Here is a 24,829-nt window from a genome sequence, read left to right as displayed (position 1 = left end):
TGCAAGGCAACAACTTCATCGAGCATACTTTCCCCCTTTGTACATCTCTCTTCAGCTTCTCCTTTCTCACAGAAAGCTTGTACCAAGGTACTTGATGAGCTCTTCCTAGACGACCTTTTGCATCATGTACACTAAGAGTGTGCTCTTTTCTTGGATTTCTCTTTTAATCAACATTTTTTATTTTTCACATATTCTTTCTTCTTCCTTCTATGCTCATCTTGCCCCCCTTTCTTGTGCTAAGACTATGTTTAGTATTGTACCTCTACTTTGACATGCTTGCACTTTGTATCTTCAATGATCATTAGAAGTGTAGGTCCAAAGTCCAGGGTAAGGAGTTTGGGCCTCATCTTATAATATTACATTGTTGCTAACTCACTTGATTGTTTTCAATTTAGTTTGGAAGGTTGTAGTGACTAGGTGTTCCTTCATGTGAATTAGCATATAGGTTAGTGAACTGATTGGAGGGGGACCAAATGTCATTGATGAGCACCTACTCTTGGTTAAAGTGGAAGAGTGCAATTACCTCTTATAATTTTGAGGGAAGTGACATCCATATGGGTGCTTGATGATATGGCCAATTGCATAGTGACTTTGATTGTCATGCAACCCCTTGGTACAAGTGGAAGGGCAATTAGGTTTCAGATGGACTGGGTGTCATCTTGGAGCATAGGCTCATAAGTGGTTTGGCACGCTAGCACACTGGCTCTTATGCTTCAAGCTTCACAATCAACAAATATTTATAAGCTCCATGCAAACAAAGCTTGGAATGTCTAAAATATGAGAAACATTTATTGATTTAACAAAGTTTTCTCTTATATCCAAAGGGAATTTCTATAATGTTTTTTAGTAATGTAGCTTTCTAGTTATATCCAAAAGTCATTGTAGTGATAGCGATGTAATTAAGTTAATCTTTCTAATAATCAAGTCACGTCTTCAATTATTGCCAAAAAAGAACCATTTCATATTAGGATAGAATAGAGATAAGTGCATGAGAATTTCCTAAGTTTAATTACCAACACAAAATCAATAAAGCAACTAAAAGTGCCAACTCATCATTTATGGACAAACATTGGATGAATTTATGGGATTCTATAGCAAGTATATTTCCATGTATGTATGGGTAGTGAAAACAATACGTATGATTTGATTGGCCAACTTATAGGGTAAAAGGACCAGTTTAGTGATAGCTACGAGACCCCCTCTCGATCTCTTTGAATCCATCGACTATAGAATTTTACCTGTTAACATGGCTTCATAGGTTAAAACTTACTTTCGATTAAAATTTTGGATAAAGCTTATGCATAGCCTACATTGTCAAGATTGTGGGAGAGAAGGAAGGAGTCTCGCTTGAAGCTTTCTTGCTTGCACAATGGGGGAAGACACACAAGGGTGGAGGCTGAAAACAGTTTTCCTCTTCTTAGTTGTGTAAGCCAAAAGAACTCAAGTACAAAGAAATAGAAGAACCCTATGTATGGGTCTCAAACCAAACTCAACTAACTAAGGTGGCATACTAACTGAGCCACGAACTAGAGTAGATAAGGATAGCTATCATGTAGCTATTATTCATCGGCGGTGTACCAACCGCGTCTGCAACTGACAAGTCGGTGACATAAGTACTCAACGGTCACCCTGGCGTATCACGAGTGGAGCTCGATATCTCAACACTCCCCCTCGAGCTCAATCCCAATTCCTGCACACCAAGCAGGTCTCTGAACTTGCGCAGCTTCTCTGCGCCCAATGCCTTCGTGAATATGTCAGCTACCTGATCCTCTGTGCTGACATAAACTAGATCAATAAGACCTAGTAAAACCCTCTCTCGCACATAGTGATAATGCACCTCAATGTGCTTTGTTCTAGCATGATAGACTGGGTTATTTGCCAAGTGTATACTACTCATGTTGTCACAATAAATGACAACTGGCCCATCTGTAGACTGATGCATATCATAAAGTAGCTTATGCAACCAAGCTACCTCACATGCAGCCATTGCTGCACCCCTGTACTCCGCCTCTGTGCTCGACAAGGCAACTGTAGGCTGTTTCTTGCTGCTCCAAGTGACTGCAGCACTCCCGAAAGAGAACACATATCCACTGGTAGATCGTCTATCAGAAATGCTACCAGCCCAATCAGCATCAGTGTATCCATGCAACTGTATCTGAACCCCAGTCTCATAAAATAGTCCATACTGCAATGTGGACTTCACATACCTGAGTATGCGTCTAGCCGCATCCAAATGCGGTTTCCTTGGAGCCTGCATAAACTGACTTACCAATCCAACAACATAGCTCAAATCTGGCCTGGTAATAGTCATATAAATCAAACTTCCTACTATGCGTCTGTACATAGTAGGGTCTTCTAGAAGCTCACCTGCATCTGTGCTCAGCTTCACATTCTGCTCCAGAGGAACTGAAATAGGCTTACAGCCTGTCATCCCATATTTGGACAGCATGTCCAATCCATACTGCCTCTGCAAGAGCTGTATCCCACTTGGTGATCTAATCACCTCAATGCCCAAGAAATAACGCAGCTCTCCCAAATCCTTCATCTCAAACTTCTGCTTCAATAGCATTTTCACATGAAGGATATCTTCATCACTGTCACCTGTCATAATCAAATCATCAACATAAATGACAAGTAGCATAATACCTTTCTCTGTTTTTCTCACATAAAGTGAGAAATCTGCCTTGGAAATCTGAAAGCCAATAGTGACAAGATACTGTCCTATCTTGTCAGACCATGCTCTAGGTGCTTGCTTCAAGCCATACAAGGCTTTCTTCAACCTGCAAACAAACTCAGGATGAACAGCATGCACATAACCTGGTGGCTGCTCCATATAGACCTCTTCTTGCAAATCACCATGCAAGAAGGCATTCTTTACATCCATCTGATGTAAAGACCATCCCTTTGATGCAGCCATAGCAATGACTGCTCTTACTATTGCCATCCTTGCAACTGGACTGAATGTTTCTTCATAGTCAATGCCTTATGTTTGTGCATACCCCTTGACTACTAATCTTGCCTTGTATCTGTTCACAGAACCATCTGCATTGTGCTTCACCTTATAAACCCACTTACAGCCAATTGCATTCTTACCTTTAGGCAAAGGTACTAACTCCCATGTAGCATTTGCTTCCAAGGCATCCATTTCTTCATCCATGGCTTTCTCCCATTTTTCTTTTCCCATGGCTTGCTCAAAAGATGTGGGTTCTAGTTCCTGTATCACTTTGACCATATATGCATAGTGAATGGCTGTAAATCCATCATATTTCAGCCTATCCACAGGATACTTAGCTCTCGTAGACCTGCGCAAAGTAGGTTCACTCCCAGGTGCTCTCAAAACATCCCTGGTCTTCCTTACTCCAGGTGTAACAATAGAAGGGATACCCAACTCATCATCAATGCTCTGTTCTGAGCCACTGGATTCACCATCCACATAAGAGTGACCTGCATTCACATCAAACATGGGCTGATCAACCTTCTCTTTTCCTTTTCGTGATACCTGCATACCACTATCTGCATTGCTTTGAGAAGATTCTCCTGATCTCAATCTGCCTGTCCATGGCGAAGAATGTGAACCATTGCTAGAGGACGCTCCAGGTCCACTAATATTTTGTGACTGCTGCTGTGAATTCTGTGCAGCATTACCATTTTGTGCATCTACATCATCAATCACATTTACTGGTTTATACCAGCTACTCATCTCATCAAAAACAACATCTCTGCTCACTGTAAACTTACGAGTAGAAGGGTTATAGCATCTATACCCTTTTTGCTGCAGAGAGTAACCAATAAAGATGCACTTCTCAGCTTTTGGATCCAACTTGGATCTCAGCTCATCTGGCACATGTACATAGGCAATGCAACCAAAAATTTTCAAATGAGAAATATCTGGTTTCCTACCAGTATACCTCTCCTCTGGAGTCATTCCATGTATTGCTGCAGTGGGAGTCCTGTTCATTATGTAGACTGCTGTAGCAACTGCTTCAGCCCAATAAAAATCTGGCAAGTCTTTTTCATTGAGCATGGCACGAGATACCTCTCCAATATGCCTGTTTTTCCTTTCTGCAATTCCATTTTGTTGTGGGGTATAACTGCATGAATATTGCTGCTTTATGCCATGCTCCTGCAAGAACTTTGCAAACTCATTTGAGAGGTACTCTCCCCCTCCATTTGACCTTAGGCATTTTATTTGCAGACCTGTTTCTTTTTTAGCCATAGCTTTAAGGGTTTTGAAATGCCCAAAAACTTCACTTTTCTTTTTCATAAAATACACCCAAACTTTTCTGCTATAGTCATCAATAAAAGTGACAAAATAATGACAGCCTCCAAGAGATGCAGCTTTAGTAGTCCACACATCAGAGTGGATTAATTCCAATGGCTTCTCACTCTCTTGAACATGTCTAGGAAATGGTTTTCTTGCCTGTTTTCCAAACTGACAGGCTTCACATACCTTATGCATTTCTGCAACCTTGAATTTTGGCAATCCTGCAACAATATTTTGAGCCTGCATTGATTTAAGTCGCTGTACATTAACATGACCAATGCGTTTATGCCAGATATCAATATCTGCAACTACACCGGTCCCATGTGCAAACATTGCTGCACTCAATTCAGACATGTCTGCATCCAATGTAAACATTCTGCCCTTCTTCTTTCCTTTTGCTATCAAGCGACCTTTATTTTTCATATCCTCAACAAAGCATCCATGAGGATTAAATCTGACCTGCAAGCCCTGCTCAACCATTTGACCAACAGAAACCAGATTCTTGGTGATATTCGGAACATGAAATACATCGGAGAGGTATTTCTTTTTCCCATCCTGCATAGACAAAGGTATTTTTCCAATCTGCACAATAGGATGTGCAGTATCATCACCAGTCTCCACAAATCCTGGTTTTTCCATTTTTCTTGCATCCTCCATCCATTCTGCATGACCTGTCATGTGGTTTGACGCACCTGAGTCAACATACCATACATCGTTGCTTTCTTCTGCACTTGTCACAGAATTGTTCATGTGCTGCACCATAAACAGATGCTCATTTCTGTCATCACCCTGTCTACTAGAAGATGCATAATTTCCTTGTTGCAGTTTTCCATTCATGATGTCATTCTGCTTTTTGTAGCAGTCTTTAGCCATATGACCCATTTTACCACAATAGTAGCATTCAACATTACTGTTTGCATTTTGGCCTCTTTGCCATCTACCACGACCTCTTTGGCTCCCCCTGCCTCTAGAGTTACCACGTCCTCCTCCATAGGACTGATTTTCTTGAGTTTGCTGCATATTCTGATTTCTACCATGGCCTCCAAATCGGCCTCCTCTACCTCTGCCTCTACCTCTTCCAGCATTTGAGTAGAAGACAGCTTCTTTTGAAGTTCCTCCTGAAGAAGATGCACCACCATTTCTCTGCTCCTCAGAAATTAGAAGAGCAATCAACTCCTCAAAGTCAGGAAATCTTTCACAAACGGAAATGGATGTTCGAAACTGTGCATAATCCTTTCCTAGACCATTCAAGGTCACGGAAACTAAATCATCATCTTCCACTGGCGACCCAATGGAAGCAAGTGCATCTGCAATCTTCTTCACCTTCATGTGGTAGTCATTGATGCTCATATTTTCTCTTTGCACATTATGCAACTCTTGCTTGAGCTGCATTTTCCTGGCTTGTGTATTTGTGCTATACATTTTTGACAGAGTATCCCATGCCTCCTTTGGCGTACTTGCATCCTGAATATGCACAATCATAGAGTCTGAAATGCTGATAGACAGCCAGTACATAACTTTCCTGGCTCTCTCATGCCATGCTTTTAATGCCTGCATTTGCTGTTGATTGGGAACATCAGGAAGAACTGGTTCTTCTTCATTTCCTGCAACAAATTCCCAATATCCTTTTCCCATAAGGAAATTCGTCATTCTAAACTTCCATGCCTGGAAGTTGTTCTTGTCAAGCTTTTCAGTGACAATCTGTGAAAGAGAATCAGACGCCATCACAGAATACTGCAAGAAATTCTGTTACTGCAAAAAAACACAGCTTCACCCTCACAAGGGAAAATCTGCAAAACTGGCAAAAGTGGTATTTGACCACACAGTCACTTCCTAGTGACGATTTTGCATAAACAGGAACCAAGGATGATTCTGAAACTCCCAATGTCTCTGCGCACAAGCATATGATGCAATTTCTACAGTAACTTTTCACCGACCTGTAGAACAGTGGCTGCACAGCATAAAACTGAGCCTTTTCCTGAGTGCGTGCAGAAAACTTCCGTCTGCAAAACAGGCCCCGAAATGGCCTCAAATAAAAAAAACAAGGTCGCCAAGCCCTCTCCCGCAGCATATACTGCCCTCTTGCTTCACCGCGAAGGGCGTCTCAACCTGAGACAATGCACTCCTGCAATTTCCGGCTGTGCTACCTGCAGAGATCTGCTCCCAAAACAGAAAATGAAAGCAACACTGCTCCTCTTACCAGACCACCGCGAGCTTGGCTTGCTTTCTTGAGCTCCTTACCACGAACAAGGCTCTGATACCATGTCAAGATTGTGGGAGAGAAGGAAGGAGTCTCGCTTGAAGCTTTCTTGCTTGCACAATGGGGGAAGACACACAAGGGTGGAGGCTGAAAACAGTTTTCCTCTTCTTAGTTGTGTAAGCCAAAAGAACTCAAGTACAAAGAAATAGAAGAACCCTATGTATGGGTCTCAAACCAAACTCAACTAACTAAGGTGGCATACTAACTGAGCCACGAACTAGAGTAGATAAGGATAGCTATCATGTAGCTATTATTCATCGGCGGTGTACCAACCGCGTCTGCAACTGACAAGTCGGTGACATAAGTACTCAACGGTCACCCTGGCGTATCACGAGTGGAGCTCGATATCTCAACATACATGGTGATGGCCTCCAATCAGTGAATAACACATCATCAGTTTCAGGGGAAAAAAAAGTGATAGTGTCCTTTCATTGGCACTCCTGTGCAACAATAAATTGTCACTAAATCAGGGGCTGTCATTTTATCGGCCCCCTTACCCTAATGAGGTCTTGTCTCATTTTATGATAGCTTCCTAAAAGAGAAGGTTCATCTATGTTGCTAGAATAGTGAGTAATCCAAAATGTTTTCAACCTCTTATGATAGACCTTGCAAGGATGTTATCCAAACCTCCTATCTTGTAAAGCTAAAATTGTTGGTCAATCTAGCTGCGATTGTGATAGATTTGTGCCATTTCTCTAAATGATATAGTAGTTGAAAAAACATGCAAAACATGAACCTTTTCTAAATACGCAATTTTTTTTAAAAAAAGGGACAATGCTCTAGCACATGCATGTGCAACCTTGTTCCTTTAGAAGTTTTTGGTTAACACAACACACACGTCACACATTTTTAAAGGATATACCATTACATAAATTAGTAAGTTTTCCTTTTTTGTTTGCCTTCACATAAACACACATAATTACACAAATAAGTAAGTTTTCCTTTTCTGTTTGCCTTCACACACACACGCACACACAAATACAAATTTTATGTAATGGTATATCCTTTAAAAATCTGTGTGTGTGTGTGTGTGACAGAGCGAGTTAATTTAGTAAACCTATTACATTTGATAACATTGAATAGGCTCATTTATGAGGTTAAGTTTTGTGCAAGCATGAAAACGCGTGTCATTAAAGAAGGATAACATGCATACACATGCATATTTAATCATCCACATGCAAAGAAATGATGGATTGAAATCATGTGCATGTGTGTCTTGCATTTAAAAGTTTTATGCCTTGCAAAGATCAAGCTTCTCACCTAAGTTGTACATTTGCCAATTCGTATAAAATATATCTCTTGCAATACATACCATGTACATGCACAATTTTGATAAATGAAAGTGCATGCAATTAATGGATGATTATCGAGATATGAAACATGAACCATGCATGAGAATATGAATAGATGGATTTGAAAGAATTGAATTGACAACTTTGTGTCTTAATAGTTTTACATGTTTCTAATGTTACCATAATAAAATCTCCATATTACCTACAGCAACACTACAACTCTATAGAATCTCATCATTGCATTACAAAAGTATGTTTAGTGCAAACAATGGCTACAATGAAAGCTTATTCATCATTACCTATACATGAAATAGTGTGCTCTAGATGAAAAACATGAAAGAGGAGAATGAAACATAAGCTACACTAATAACTCTCCTATACTTGGTAACATAGGTTGAGGCACAACACCCTGGCATAACATGCTTGCAACAAGTGTTAATTTCATAGCTTGGTTATATAAACATTATTGTTTTGTACGATTAAAAAACATTTGTTTCCTTTGCTATAGAGACATTTTATTTTATTGGCTTTGTATACATTTATTAAGTAAAATTAAAATACTAGTTTATATCCAAAACTTCCTACATGGTAACTAAAAAAAACTCATACATTTACTAAGTAAGAGTCATTTTACTAGTTATAGCTTCATTTCTGTGTAGTAAAATTAAAAACTAGTTTGAACATGAAAATTCCTACTTGCTAACTAGGAAAATTTGTTTATTAACTATATGCAGGTCCTTTTACTATCAGTCTTGTATCTAAAGTTCCTTGTGACCCATGAATGCACCTATGAAGCCTCCTGTGCAGCATGTGGTCGGTCCTTGCCATGAACTTATGGAGTCAAAACCCCAGCTAGCAAATCAGTCAGACGCAACCCCTGAAAGTCACCTACACCTCTTAGTTATGTTAGACCACCTCTTCACCAAATAGGACGAGAGAGAACGAGGGGGCCATCTGCAGCCCTCTCGCGACAACCCTCACAATGCCCCTCGAAAGAGTCCATGCTGGCGCGGTCTCTTTCTAGGCGCCGCAGACTGTGTGTGTGTGCTACCCACAACTGCATCTATATCTCTTATCTGTGTGTGCTACCCACAACTGCATCTATATCTCTCCCTTTGCTCTACAGCTGCTTAATCGCACTCGAGGGGTCCTTCGACACAAACAACTGCCTTCTTGCAAGCGATGGAGGAACGCCCACTTCCTCGAGACCATAACATCAAATGCCTCTTGTTTCCTCACCCACAGTATTGGTGGGCTGAGCGGGACTACTATTCCTACGCATGGAAACGGCTTCGCATGCAGGCAATCGATATAAACAACCCGTGCTGACGCGGGCTGTTTCACGAGGTGTTCTAGCAATACCTCCGCTTGACAGTAGGGATGTATGCATTATCCAAGAGCCAAGGCGCATAAAAACAAAGGCTAATTTCAAGAGACATATGGCAATATACTGAACAAGCTAGCAGACTACAAAGGCCAACACGGCCAAACTACAAAGGCATCCTAAACAAGCATCAACAATCAATCTCTAACTACAAAGACCAGACCAGCACATCCATGACTGACTATGAGATCCTTGAATCTGAGCCAAAATCCATGCATTACGCATGTCTACATCCTATTTGTAGTCAGCATACTGAATATATCCCAGAAGCGTGTCTATTATTTGTATTTAGCTATACTTTTTGTGTATCTCCCAAGACCACACCGGTTAACTAGATCACTACCGCATAGTTTGCACTAATCCGCTTGGTTGAGCTTCCATACCAGGCAAAGAACTATGAGAGTCGCATGGTGATAAAAATGGTCAAGCAAGCTCGACCACATCAAGAAAGTAGGCACCCACCATGGGTTTCCATGGAGATGTGTTGATCATGAAACTTCTGCCTCTTATTCGACAATAAAGGCTAAAATGGAGAAAAAAAACCTTATGTGCACATTGAGAGAGATTGAAGATACTATGCTAGTTGATTCTCAATACTCCATAACCCCTTTGCAAGCATTCATGTTCAAAGGCATAAGAAGAAAAGTGGCCCACATTTTCGCTAGAATCAAGCATGCATCTCATTCGGTCACATGGACAAGAAGCTACTCAAGTAGGTCTGGGTTTCAAAAGCCAACATCATCTAGAGCAACAATTGTTTCACCAGAAAGAGCCCACATTAGCGTGGTCTCTATTTCACAGTGTAGGTAGGCCTTTTCTAGGAGATGTCTATTAGAGTAGCACTCTTAAGTTATAGCCTAATGTTGGGTGTCTCTCAATCTATGCCTATGCCAAACAAAGTTACTCTTCTCCAAGGGAAACACCCCCACTATCTTCTCAAATATTGAGGGATAGGTAGATTTGAATCTTGAGTTACTAGTACTGCTAGGTGTGAAGGGTGAGGCACATGCAGAAAATACTAGGTTAAGATGAGTGAAAGTATGTGCAACTCCACATCAATCAAAATGGTGGTGTGCCAATTCTCCAAAAACTTCGAAACAATCCAATCCTCAATAAGAGAAAGGGATACATCGATAAGAATTTCGTGAAGCTGGTGAAGTGTCCACATCCTACTCTTGTTTCTACATAAAGAACTTCCACTCCCTTAGATGCTACAATTTGTAGTCCATCAAAGTAAAGTGTTGGAGAATGGCTGAATACATCTTGGCCAAAGTGCTCACTACATGTGATCTTAGGTGCAACTCCCACCATAATACAGCCACTCTCTTGAAGACTCTTCTAAACATAAAGAATCTCAAATCCCTCCATTTGCAACACCAATGCAAGGTCACTGTCTCCCTCCTCCACGTAAATGTACATCACATCTCACTTGCCATTGAACTTTGGAATGGCTAATTTCTTCGCCATCACCACCTATTCCTCCTGTGGGAGAGAGAAGACTCGTCAAATGGTTAGATGGTTGGAAATGCTCAAGGTCATCTAAAGCACCCCATGGATGAGGGTTGGAAGTATCAAAAACATGAGTAGAAGTAGGTGAGTGCTTCCACCTAGCTTGTTTTGATCCTCTATAAGCACTTAACAGTGTAGACACTCAAAACAATGCTGGCCCTCTCATTGCCAGTTGGTGGAGAGTTGTGATGTGAGTCCATTGTACTAAACTCTTCGTCCAAAGGATCTAGGATGACTGATAGCTCTAGTTGCTCTAGCTTGCACTCCATACATCACCCCATGTTGGCAACCTCTCCTCGAAGCTAAGTGAGGGTTTTATTCACAACAGTTAAATAGATATTTGTATTAGATTCAACTCCAAGAGCCCAAACTCTTCCCAGCGCTTCGGACCGACAAAGCCACCTAACTATCCTATCTGAAACAGATCTTCAATCCATCTTAATCCACCTCGAATAGCTCCTCACAACTCAGTATGAAAAATAAAAAGGATGATGAGTTTGCTGATTACCCCCAATACAAATACCACGACAATCTCATCGAGTCACCATCATCTTGTTTTACACAGCATGACAGTTTGTGCAACTGCTATCAATCAGCTCGAATCTTTTTTTCATTCATTTTGGCAGACCATACACACACTGCTTGATGGCCGCAGCTCCAACACCCTTATCCTCAAACTCATCCACACCCCTCTCATACTCACAGCAGGCTGTGGTGCTCATCATTCTTTCTGCCATATGTACGCAGCTCACAATTGACTGCAGTTGTCCATCCTTCTGCCACATGTACACCAAGAAAAGCCTCTTGTTAATATATAATGGATGGATTTATTACTGCTGAGTAGAAAATACTGTAATCTAACCATCCACTTGACAGTCAAAGCACTGGAAGTAACAACAGTTCAAAAAATCAGCAATCTTCTCAAAAACACCTATGCATGGAACGAGAGCGTGCAGTCAGAACTGTGATACATTCAGTACAAGAACCACCCTCTAACTAACTTGTCCATTCTCCAATACAAAATGCATGCTTAAGCACATACATGTCTGACACAGAAAACTCATATTGATTATCCTGAGTAAAGATCGCATTCCACTAAGCACCCACTCGAAGCCTTGGAAGTAACACCGTTGCAAACAGTTAAGACATTTCAGTATAAGAAGAAGCCTAAGGCAGCTGCATAGACTGTGAGCAGTCATCAGATCTACCTGCAGCAACTACAATGTGTTAAAACCGTCATCCATCCAATACCGGAACCATTATCTGGTCAATTGGCTATTATGCCCATGCTCCAGTATAAAGTTCAGGTTGACCTTGATAGACATCATGAATGAGTGTAAAATTAGTGAACTTTCTCATAAGACTCCAACAACTCTGCAAGGAAGATAACTGGAAATCACCCAAGACCCTACCCCCCTCCTGTCCCCCGCAAAAGGTCATGCATGCTGAACGTTATACTCAAATAGTCTCAAAAGTGGGCCTTACCCTGTACATTAATGGCACAACGGTAACTTAATCTTAAACTTTTGGCTTCAAAGAACCATGTTCATAAAACAATAAACCATGCATGAGAAGACTGTTTAGCAGGGTTGAAAACCCTGGGCCTGAGACTAGCTCAGATTGGTTCTTGTTGCAGTCTCTATGCTGGGTACTAGTTAAAACCAGCATCTCCTTCCTGGCTGCACACTTGAGTGACCCTGTGAACGATGTGAGGAAGTTCTGTGCCGAAACATCCTGCTGAAAAAGTTACAGCTTCCATTGTGATTATCTCTGTATCTTCGAGTTAAACTTGTATCATCACTTGCATGTGCGGCAGCTTGAAAATCAGAAAGGTCCCTCTGAGGTGTACTTTGGCTATCATCGTCAGCACTTGATGAGACCAAAATTGGGGACAGCGTTCCAGCATCAGCAGATACTGAATTAAGAACAGCTGGCCCACCCTCAGGATTAGGGTTATAACGCCTGTGGCTAGAAGGAAAAACTGTAATGTGCCGAACGTGCACCCCAAAACCCATATCGCCAAGGATAGCCAAGCCAAACTCTCCACCACTGTGCTCTTCATCCTCAGCCATCACCCTCCATGGACGTGTGGTCCTCTGAAAAGCTCGTGAGGTGCTTTGTGGGGATGCTTCTGCAGGCATTTCATGCCTGCAAATGGGGCAGGAACTGTGAAGTGCTAGCCAAGGAAGGATGCACTCAGAATGATAGATGTGCTTGCATGGCATCTCGCGCACTTCACCCCCTGCCACGAATGCCTCTTTGCATACAGCACAATGGATGCCATCTGACTCGGAGCCTTTATTCGTAAACTTGAGCACAGGCATGGCCTCCACAGCAGTCCGAGAGGCTGGAGCTGAACCATGCCCTGTGCCATCACGCTCTGCTAAATGTTGGAGGAAAGCATCAAGGCCAGTGCCAAATACAAACTCCCCAGTATTGAGAGAACTCTCCACACCCCTGTGTGATTCTTCATCCTCAAAAACACCCTGTCTCGAAAGAATTCTATGAAGCCTTCTCATGTCCCGCATGTGGTCACGGTCCCTCCTTGTCTCGATGCCGAGGTGAGGATCAGATTCCCTTACGGCAGGGGAAGAGCTCAAGAAGGACATAAGCTCCAGCAGTTGGAATGCAGACGACCGCGTAGTCCGATCAGGACTCATTCTCCTGTGGAAGCGCCTGCTGGCAAAGTCTCTGCGGCTAGGTGATGCCGCACTCCTCCATGGATCAGAATCATCTCCCACCGGGTATCCCGCAATCATTAGGGCACGCAACAAGTCCAGACCGGTGCCTGGCGTTTGCCCTTCCATTTGCTCAAGGAAGCCCTCACTGCAGTTAGGGCAGAGCATGTCTGAACCCGGGGGGGGAGTCACTGTGGAGCGACAGAGATGGCACCAGAAGCCTCCAGTAGTATTCATCACAGCAACAAGACGGTGCCTGTTGAATGCAAGATTGGATTAAAGTAAAGGCTCTCGTAGATGTGCAAAATGGCTGGATTGAAACACAGGCTGTCCAAGATGTGCAAAAGATTGGATCGGACACAGAATGTGGAAGTGTGGAGAACGCAGAACAAGAACAGAAGGTCAATCAAGGCGAGATGGAAAGCACAGGTTTAAGAGAATAAACAGATGAAAAGCAGGAAAGCCATTGTAGAGGAAGCTCAATCAGGCGAGAGGAATGGAGAAGGGAATCTACACAGGCTGTTAGAAAAGAACCTTGCGCAAGCGCGCGCGCGCGAATACTGTATCTCTCTTACACGCAAAGAGGGATGCTTCAAGTAATACAAGCCATACCCAGAGGATTATATCGGACGCAGAGAGGGAGGGCAAGAGATAACGTGAGGCATGAGACAAGCGAAGCTTCGCGTACGCGCAGAAGGATTAGACCAGGAGGAAGGAAAGCGAGAAAACGGGGGCGGGGGCTTCAATTTCTTGATGCGAGTCAGATGTACTGCGGGCGAGCGCCTTCCAGGAAGGGGTGGAGGGCCGCTCTCACGAGTCATCGGAGGGCGATCAAAGCGCGTGAGAGGGAGAAGCAAGGCGACGGGTCTCCCCCACCACTCTCCCAGGACGATGGCGTATCTCGAGGCCATTCCGTCTCCGTATCCAATTCTCCGCCATACTTACGAATACCGCAGACGAGTCACGACACGCCATCGCATACACACCCTTCGCTTCTTCTGATTTTCTCTTCCTTTTGTTGTTTTTGTTTTAATATATATTTGTCCCTTTTTCAATGTACTACAGTATAATATTCTTTTTAGTTTTATTTTAATTTTAATTTTAATTATTACAATACAAATACAATACCATGTTTCATTTTGTTATTTTAATTATTTCTCTTTTTTCTATAATATATATTTGTCCCTTTTTCAATGTACTATAGTATAATATTCTTTTTAGTTTTATTTTAATTTTATTTATTACAATACAAATACAATACCATGTTTCATTTTGTTATTTTAATTATTTCTCTTTTTTCTATAATATACAGTATAATAATATTATCCTTAATTTTAATTATTCTCAATTAATATTTATTTTTCGAATTTTACCTATTTTTATTTTTTGCTATAATACATATTTGTTCCTCTTTCAATGTATCACAATAACATTCTTTTTTACTTTGGACGCAAATAGATTTGTGTCGTAGGGAATGCCGGATGTAGGGATTGATGAGCTCACACATGGGTAGAACTCAACCCACACACGATCCACTACGCCACAACCCCATTGGCACACATTCTTTTTTATTTTTATTTTTATTATTCAAATATAACTTTTGTTAATCGAATTTTTATTATACTATTAAATGTATTTTCTAAAGTAACATAAGTTTGTTCATTCTAATTTTCTCTCTCTTTCAGCTATACTTTCAACTAGTTCAGCACACATTTTTGTCCAAGATACAAAAACCTTCAACTCGAAAGCTTTGATGGGATTTTTGAATCAAATCACATGTATTTGTGTTTTCACTTTTCTGTAACAAAAACTTTTATACATTGTAAAGTTTTAAGCCTTTCTCTTTAAATTTTGAAGCTTTTTTTAATAATTTTGCAATTCATTTGCCATTAAACATTGATTATTCATGAATACCATTTTCAATGTGTATTACAATACAATATTTATTTTTTTATTTTAATATATCATTATTTGTATTTGTTTCATTTAACATATATTACATCTTTACCTATATGTTGTCCCTTTTTGTGTTCCACAAGCATCTTTCTATGGGTGCATCACATTTTATTCAACCCCACCACCAACCCTTAAAAATTATTATGAGGTAGCCCATCTCAAACCTTCATCCTCCATGATTTTCCCTAGATTTTGACAATCTTTTTATGTGACTATAATAAATTGATCCACTATGGTGTATTTTGTAGCTTAATCCAAGTTTGCTCTCTCTCAAGAAAAAATTCGAAAGATCCTTCCAAGATCCTTAGTCCAATGTAGAGCATCTCTTAATCCAAGTTTGCTCTCTCTCAAGAAATTCAAAAGATCCTTCAAAGATCATTAGTCCAACGTAGAGCATCCGGAAAGATAAAACACAATGGAGTCGCACCCTTGCTAGTTATGACTTAAAAGCCTCCTCGATCATCTCAACCAACTACTTTTTGAAATGTAAACTTCTTCTCTCCACAAAATTTCCATGTTCTTTGAAATAGTAATGTTTTCACATAATTTGACTTTGTTAGTGCTCACAATTCATACCAACCAAAATAAGGCCACACCTTACCAAGTAGCCAACTTTCTATCACAAATCGCAATCAAATATTGATTTTACAGCTAACATTAGTAGTGTTTTCACAAAATTTGACTTCGTTAGTGCTCACAAAAGAGGTTTTCTCAACCAACCAAAATAAGGCCACACCTTACAAGATACCTAGTTTTCTCACACAAACTCAATCAAATGTTGACTCTATAGCTAACATTTACTCCCTTACTTAATGGCATTTTAAAGAAAATGGAACCATTATTCATTATGATAAAATTCCAAACGTACAACCATTTCTTCATCCATAGCACAATCCCAGTACTCATTACCCACTATATCCTCAAAAAAAGTGGGTTTCATATCATGCACAACCTTAGCTATGTATGCATAGTGATGAGCTACATAGCTATCATATGTCAATCATTGCATTGGCTTTCTTACTCTACTTGAAATTGCATAGACCTGGATCACTACCAAGTGCTTTAGTATCCTCTTATGATTTGCTGCAGACCAGGTATTTTAGTGGATGGAATCCCAAACTCCTTATCCAAGCTATGTCCTGAGCCATCTAAGTCAACATCAACATGAAAGAAACTTGATGATACATATGTCACAATAGGTGAGTCCCCAACTTTCTCTTTGCCTTTGTTGACATATGTGATGTACTTGATGGAGTAACCTATGACCTCAATCTATCACTCCAAGGTCTATGAACATGACCATGATTAGGAGACTCTTGTGGCCCACTCAATGTCTGTGATTGCTAACTTGTTTTTTGTGCATAGCTACACTCTAATACTCATCAACCACAAGTGCATTATGCACATTAGTATACCAGCTACTCATTTCATCAAAAACCATATACCAGCTAACTCTTAGTTCACATGTAATAGAGTTATAACATCTATATCCCTTTTGCTCAAGACAATATCCCACATACATATATTTTTCTACTTTGGGATCCAACTTATTATGCAATTCATCAATAATATACACATAAACAATACATCCAAATACTTTTAGATGGGACATATTTTGTTTTCTTCATGTAAAGTTCTCTTTAGGTATCATACTATGTATAGTAGTGATGGGTGTCTTGTTCATAATGTATACAATAGTAGCAATTGGTTCATCAGTCCAATAATAATAAGGCAAGTTTCTTTCCAACATCAACGCATAAGCCACATCTGCAATATGCCTATTTTTCTACTGAGCAACTCCATTTTGCTATAGAGTTATCTACATGTATACTACCTCTATTTACCATTTTTCTGCAAAAATTTAGAAAACTCATTGGAGAGAAATTCTCCCCCTCCATTCGATCTAAAGCATTTAACATGCAAGCTTGTCTCCTTCTCAACCAAAGCCTTAAAGCTTTTAAAGTGAGTGAACACCTCACTTTTCTTAAGCATAAAGTAAACCCATACTTTGCTAATATGATCATTAATAAAGGAAATATAGTACTTACAACCACTCAAAGTTACACTTTTTGTAGGACCCTACACATATTAGAATGTATCAATTCAAGTGGCTTCTTGCATACATACTTTTAATGTGAACATACATACCTTGCTTGCTTTCCAAATTGACATGCTTCACATACTTTATGCATCCCATCAACTATGAACTTGGGCAATCCATCCACAATCTGTTTTGACTATGTATCTTTCGGTTGCTGCATATTCACATGACCAATTCTCTTATGCCGAATTTCAATATTAGCCACAACACCTGAACCTTGTGCAAACATGATAACATCCATTTTAGGCAGACTTACATTAAGAATAAATAATATGTTATCACATTTTCCTTTTGCAATCAACCTACAATCATTTTTGAGATCTTTTACACAAAAACCATTAGATGTGAACCAAACCTGTAATTCATATTTTATCATCTAACCAACAGAAACTAAGTTTTTTGTAATATTTGGTACACACAATACATCGGTCAAGTACTTAGTTTTACCATCCTACATACTCAAGAAACATTTCCAGCATGAGTAATGGGATGAGTTGTATCATCCCATGTCTCCACATAGCCTAGAGACTCTAGATTGCACATCTCTCTAAACTACTCTCCACGAGAAGTCATGTGGTTAGAGGTATCTAAGTCTACATACCATATATCATTCTTTGATGAACTATCAACAATCATAGTATTCATAAAGTGTTGTATAACAAACAACCATCCATTTTTGTCATCATTATTTTTGCTACTAGATACATAATTATTGATGCTAAGAGGCATATTCCACGATGGATTCTGTGAGACCACGGTGGATTCCATGAGTTTTTTATTTCACAGTAGATTCCGTGAGGTTTTGTGGTGGATTTCGTAAAACTATATTTATTTGCTGGGGCTTGTACACAAGGTGGATTCCTTGTGCGAGAAGTTGATGGGGACGCTTGTCCTTTTTGGGTGTCATGTTAATTTAACGTGCACGTGGGTGACTCCACAGCGGGTGATTCTGCAAAATACATATTTAAATTAATGGATGTTTATGAGTTTAGAGTGCACTCGTATTAATTTAAGGTTAGGATAGAGATTCAACCTATTTATTTATTTTGTAGCTAAAGACTGCTAGGTATTCACTATTGTTTGTTTATTTTATTTATAAATAATTATGAATGCTTTAATTAATGTGTAGAGTAGGCAACAGTGGCTTTAGGTAGCATTGGGCGTTAGCGTAAGTCCAAGCATAAATTTTATTATTAAAATTATTACTCTATTTGTAAGTTATAAGTTTAAACTTCTTTAGTAATAATTAGATCATTATCCTTAGTACTATTAATTTATTTTTTTAAATATAAATTATTTTAGAATATGAGATTTAAGATATACTTTTATTGAAATAGACTTTCTTTATGGAATACTTATTATTTTCTTAATATGGTTAAGTTTAGAAGGATTTTCTAGCTTTCTTTATAAAAGTAACAGGATTGCGCGTAAAATAGGAAAACAGGGTGAAAACTTAGTTTTTTTCGTTTCTCCCTCATCCAAAATCGGAATTCAGAGCTTCAAGAGTCGTTATAGGGGTTTTGGCATGCTTCAAATGCGATGGTGACGTCAAAACGTCAAGATTCAGAGCACAAATTTTTTTTGCAACAACTACAGCATGTTACAGGATACCTCTTGACTCTTAAAACTCTGTATTTCAATTGATATTCGTACTTTCTTTGTAATTATATGTAAGATATGCATGTAAATATCCATGTAAAACTATAATATACAATTAAGGATGGCAAATCATGGCTTTTGCCATTGGGGAGGTTAGGCCCAATCGTGCGTTTTTTTCTTTTCTTTCTCAATCTATTGAGTTATTCAAATTCTCTTATGTATTACAATGTTGTTTGTTTTTAATAGTTGAGATATTTGATTTATTAGATTTTTCCACAAAATTCTTTGTTTATGATTAAGATTTGATTTGCTAGATTTGCCACATGTTTCGCTTTGCAGCAATTATCTTGCTACCTTTTTCCATTTCTAGTTTCAGCCTTTTTTTTGAAGTAGTTCTTAGAAATGTGACCTTTCTTACGATAATGTTAGCACTCCTTGCTATTACCAAAATTCTATTGCTTGTTAGAATCTCCAACTTGCTCTCTTTGACTTTCCCTTTCTCAAAACTGTCATTCTCTATTTTGTTGTGCATCGTAACTTTGACCATGTCTAGCATCTTGGTCTTTGTCATGATCTCTACCTCTACTAGTAGAGTAAAACACTTATTTAAACTTGTTCTTGCTCTAAGAATAAGAGGAATCTAAGCCAAGGTCCTTCTCTCAAGTATTAGCATAGAAACCAAGTCTGCAAAATCAAAGATATCATCCCTCTACTAATAGAGTAAAACACTTGTTCAGACTTGTTCTTGCTCTTTGAGAAGAAGAGGAATCCAAGCCAAGGTTCTTCTCCTCAAGTATTAGCATAGACACCTAGAAAACTAGCAAACACTTAAAACCTTACATATTTAAAATCTACAATTGTGTATTTATAAATGACTAGCATAGTCAAAATTGCAATATATCCCAAAACTGTTATCGGGATCACTTGTAGGTCTAAAATGGAGACCAAAATGACCTCAAATGCTAAAAATCAAAACCGAATTGCCTTAAAGAACTTATTTGTAGTACATATATTGTTCTTCCTACTCACCAAGTTTCACTTCAATTGAAGATTGTAGCCTTGCCTAGCCCTCAGGAGTCTCTGTAGCTATTTGTAGTCCTTTGATAAGTATTTCACATTTTTGAAAGCCTTTTTGAAGAGACTATGTAGAAGCACCACTTAAAGGTTCATTATGTCATTATTCTTAATAGGATTTAGAGTAATGTTTTTTTAACACTTAAAGGTTGAGAGATCCTCTCAAATTCTCAAACTTCAAGAACACTTTTTTTAGATACTCTCTCAAGTTAAATTGCATTCTCTCTCTCTCATATTCACAAGGGTTTAAAACTTGGAATTGTGACTATTAGAGATGGAGAAAACACCAACATTAATTTTCCAACAAATATAAGTATTGTTAAAACCAATCCTATTTAATGACGCTAATATAGTGATGCAACTTGATTTTCAAAAGTAGAAAACCATTCCACAATGTGTGTACTCTCCCTCTTCTTTTTTCTTTATTTGCTTTTCGTCTTCTTTTTTCTTCTCCTTCTCTTACTTTTGCATCCATGGTGAGCACAAGGTTAAGATTGTTTTTCTTTTGTTGATTTTAACGTGTTATCAAAGAGCAAGTATCATGGTATACATAATGACATTTAGATAGTCACTTACAACTATTAGATTTTTTGATTCATATAGATAAGAGATAGTTTGATAGAAAATACATTCTATAAAACCCTTCATGAGCAATATTAATGCATTATAGTGAGGGAAACTCTCAAATACACGATTAAGACACAATGTAAGGAATTGTATTCTCTTTGTTATCATATAATTGGTAAAGTCTTTACAAAAAGAGGTCTTTCAATATATGAAACATATGCACCTTCTACATAAACATTAGCTCAAAGTCCAAATTTCATTCATATAAAAGAGATATTGATACTTTTCCACTTACCAACAACTTCTAACTCAATAACGTTTAGTTATTTTTGGGCTCTATTATCCAATACATTTGGTGGATAAATAAATATATAGCAAATTTTTATTTCATAACAAACAAATTAGAAAAAAAAATCATTTAATGCATCTTGGTGTAGTATGCTCACATGTTGAGATGTTAAGCTCTACATGAGGTGGCATTTGCTATGCGCCTTGGTGATGTGGCAAGATATTATTCATTAGCTTGTTAGGTGATTGACATTAGGATATGCCAATGATTCTACAATTGAACTATACCCATGTAGTCCATCCTTGATTATGACACATTCATTATACCACCTCTTCTTTCCTTGGCGGATTCACACTTAGTGACCACATAATGGCACATGGAAATTGGTGCATTTACTTGAAGGCAATAAAGCTATGGGTTGCAAAAATGGGCTTACAAGGTCAAGCATGATGGATCTATTGAGCGCTTTAAGACATTACAGATTGTTGCTAAAGTATATGCACAAACTCATGGTATTGATTATGAGGAGACTTTTGCTTTAGTGGCTAACATGGCCACTGTAAGGACTATCATAGCAATGGATGCATCAAAGGGTTGAATCATGCATCAAATGGATGTAAAGAATTCCTTCTTGTAGGGTGGAGTTGTAAGAAGAAGTTTATGTGGAGTAGCCACCTAGTTACGTAAATGAGAGTCATCCAAATTATGTAATATGCAAGCTTTGTAAGGCCTTGTATGGGATGAAGCAAGCACCATGGCATGACAAGATTGCAGAATACCTTGTCAACATTGGATTTTGCAAAGCACATGTTGATCACTCACGTTATGTATATAAGAGCGAGGTAGGTATTGTGGTCATTACTATATATATAGATGATTTGATCATTGTGGGTGATAGTGAGACAAAGATTGACAATATGGTCTCCTCAAGACTAAATTTGAGATGAAGGATTTGGGAGAGCTACGCTATGTTCTCGGCATAGAGATAATGAGGAGTGCGTGTGAGAAGCGAGATTTTTGAGTGAGCTTTTCTGGGCAACCTCCATTTCTTGTTTCACATAGTCCACTTATTCCACCCCTTGATTTTTTTGACCATCACCACAACAGCTTTCTCTACCACCACTGCCCTGTTGTCGTTGCTGCCACTACCGCCACCACCACCATGGCTACCTCCACTACCACCATCTCTGTCACCGCCACCACTATCGCCACCTCCACCACCACTATCATTATACCCACCACCTCCACGATTGCCACCACTACCTTCACTCTATGTACCTCTCTCTCTCTCTCTCTCTCACACAATTTCTCCCTCTATGTGTATATTCTCTTTTTCTCATTCTAGCACGCTCGATTAAATAACACTCCATTTCGTGTAAACGATTTCTCTCTCTCTAGCATGTAACGTGGATTCATTCATGCGATCACCCCAGAAGAATGGAATACCACTGCCCACACCTCTCTCTCTTTCTCTCTCTCCCCCTCTCTCTCTTACGAATTACTCCATGTCTTTACTCTCTCTTAATTTATGGATATACATGCAATTTCTCCCTCTCACTCTACATTCTCTCTCTCTCTCCCCCTCACACACACATACACATATGTATGTATATATATAAATCTTTGTCACTTACTCATTCTCCATGTTTATCTCCCTCTCCCTCTCTCTCTCTCTCTCTCTCTCTCTCTCTCTCTCTCTCTCTCTCTCTCTCTCTCTCTCTCTCTTATGCATGAGATCAATCCACATTGTATCATAATGTCTCACATCAAATTATGGCATGTGTTATAACAAACACTTCTCTTAAATCCTAAATACGTCTCTCTCTCTCACATAATGTGAATGCTTGGGTAGTCACTCGGTGTTTTTAGAACTTTAATTTCAATGGATTGATAGCTCTCTCAAGTGCGTGCGAGAAGTGAGATTTTGGAGTGAGCTTTTTTTGGCAACCTCGAATTTTATTCCACACAGTCGACTTAGTCCTCTTTTTCTTTTGGCATATATTAAGCACTAATGTTGCTCCTCCATTGCCACCACCACCACCACCACCACTAGCACCACCACAACATTTTACTCTCCCCCTCCTCATTAGAACTACAACCAATTTTATTCTCTCTCTTCTTATATGTTGGGGAGACCAACCACTAACATCTCACTCCCATCAATAACATTACTAGCACTAGCACTAGCACCACCACTACACCACCAGATCTTACTCTCCTCCTCATTAGAACCACAATGGATTCATCTCTCTCTCTCTCTCTCTCTCTCTCTCTCTCACACACACACACACACACACACACACACACATATCTTAGAGACCCACAACATGCATCTTCCTCTCTTCATCCCCCTCAATAACACACACACACACACACACACACACACACTCTCTCTCTCTCTCTCTCTCTCTCTCTCTCTCTCTCTCTCTCTCTCAATAGATTAGTAGTTCTCATAACTACATTAAGCTTATGTGCTTATTTTTCATAATATTATCCTAATGTTATAGTTGAATTACATATACACAAGCAATATCACACTTTGTACACATTCACATCCCCCTCTCTTAATTATTTGCATATATGTTATAATTACATCATGATGTATTAGTATTTCAATTGTGCACATATGAGCAAAACTAGATACACTTCTTACACTTACACATCTCTCTCTCTCTCTCTCTCTCTCTCTCTCTAACAATGCATTAGTCATTTTCTCTCCTTAATTTATTTACAATCACTAGATTAAGCTTATGTACTTATCTTTGATAATATTATCACAATGTTAATGGTTCAATTATGCATACATATGAGATATCACACTATATATACATTCACATCCCCCTCTCTCCCTTCTTTGCACATATTTTATAATTACATCTTGATGTATTAGTACTTTAATTATGCACACATGAGCAAACTACAAACACATCTACTTATGCTTACATATTACTCTCTCTCTTCCTCATTTGATACGGCTTACATATGGATTGAAGTTATGCAGTTATTTATAATAGACCCTTGCATGCAATTGCTTCACAATCTCCGTAAAATATAGCTCCATATTGCTTTATTACTTATGGTTGTTATTACTTTCAAGAAATTTTCATTTTAAACTCCAAACTTCAATAATCCAATATTCTAATATACTTATATATTTCACATTGTATTGCATAAACTTACTACAAAAACTACAAAAAATGTACTAAATCCACAAATGCATTTGCAAGTCAATGAACTACTATATATGCAAAGAAAATAAACATATTTATTACAAACATTAAATATCAATCCAGTTGTCCATTGCTAGAGGGTGAAATGGATGTTCTCTAACAAACTCCTAGACTTCCCCGTAAAAACCTGCTAGCTCAATCAAGCATGGAAGCATATATTCCAAGAGCATAGTGTTAAGGGATTTTTCTCAATCAAATAGGGAAGCATGTGTTTGAAGAGGATGGTATCCATTGGATTTTCTGGAAATGTAAATGGATATGTAAACAAGTTAGGTGGGTTACATTGCATCTTCTTTATGATATTATCCATGAATAGTATAATTGTAGGGCTGAAGTGTGGCCAATCAATATCATCAAAACATTTTAGAAATTGTGACTTCACCTTGACTCCTTACCAAAGAATGAGTTATGAGAACAAATGCACTCAAGATATCACTTTCCTATGATCAGTCATATTCTCTTTAGAAGAAGATATAAAAGTGTGATGTATTCTAAAGAACACATGTGAAATTACTTACAAGAATCTAGATCCTTATGTCTCTTGCACATTTTTTTTCTTCAAGTATTTTTTATATAATGCATTCTTGTTAGAGGGGAATTCACCTTTAGGTATGAGGAAGATAGAA

General features: G+C 38.9%; 1 protein-coding gene and 1 long non-coding RNA gene across 6 annotated transcripts; one reads left to right on the top strand and one right to left on the bottom strand.

The window, feature by feature from the left end:
• Positions 1–234: 234 nt before the first annotated feature.
• On the bottom strand, positions 235–14,337 carry LOC148033899 (E3 ubiquitin-protein ligase RING1-like). 4 transcript variants are annotated; one of them, XM_087681890.1, is made up of 3 exons: positions 11,752–14,337; positions 6,879–11,485; positions 765–1,306 (listed from the first exon to the last, which is right to left on the bottom strand). In XM_087681890.1, exon 1 carries the CDS (start codon positions 13,622–13,624, stop codon positions 12,365–12,367), a length of 1,260 nt encoding a protein of 419 aa, XP_087538016.1. In that variant the 5' UTR covers positions 13,625–14,337; the 3' UTR covers positions 765–1,306; positions 6,879–11,485; positions 11,752–12,364. The 4 variants fall into 4 exon arrangements, with proteins under 4 accessions (XP_087538015.1, XP_087538016.1, XP_087538017.1 ...); XM_087681891.1 differs by having other exon boundaries at positions 11,918–14,337; XM_087681889.1 differs by lacking the exon at positions 765–1,306 and adding an exon at positions 235–718 and having other exon boundaries at positions 11,218–14,337.
• A 313-nt stretch (positions 14,338–14,650) lies between these two features.
• On the top strand, positions 14,651–19,016 carry LOC148033898 (uncharacterized). Of its 2 annotated transcripts, XR_015691389.1 has the most exons (5): positions 14,651–14,896; positions 15,073–15,209; positions 15,427–15,491; positions 15,592–15,829; positions 18,881–19,016. It is a non-coding gene; the product is annotated as an uncharacterized LOC148033898 (long non-coding RNA). The 2 variants fall into 2 exon arrangements; XR_015691388.1 differs by having other exon boundaries at positions 14,651–15,209.
• The last annotated feature ends 5,813 nt before the right edge of the window (positions 19,017–24,829 follow it).

The sequence above is a fragment of the Lygodium microphyllum genome, chromosome 7, assembly GCF_053477565.2.
Source record: "Lygodium microphyllum isolate KBCC chromosome 7, Lygodium_microphyllum_v1.1.10, whole genome shotgun sequence".
NCBI lineage: Eukaryota > Viridiplantae > Streptophyta > Polypodiopsida > Schizaeales > Lygodiaceae > Lygodium > Lygodium microphyllum.
This window is presented reverse-complemented; position numbering and strand designations above follow the sequence as displayed.

Bases quoted from the DNA above. Each gene is read 5' to 3' on its own strand.
- LOC148033899 (XM_087681889.1), bottom strand. From the start codon at position 13,624: ATGAATACTACTGGAGGCTTCTGGTGCCATCTCTGTCGCTCCACAGTG.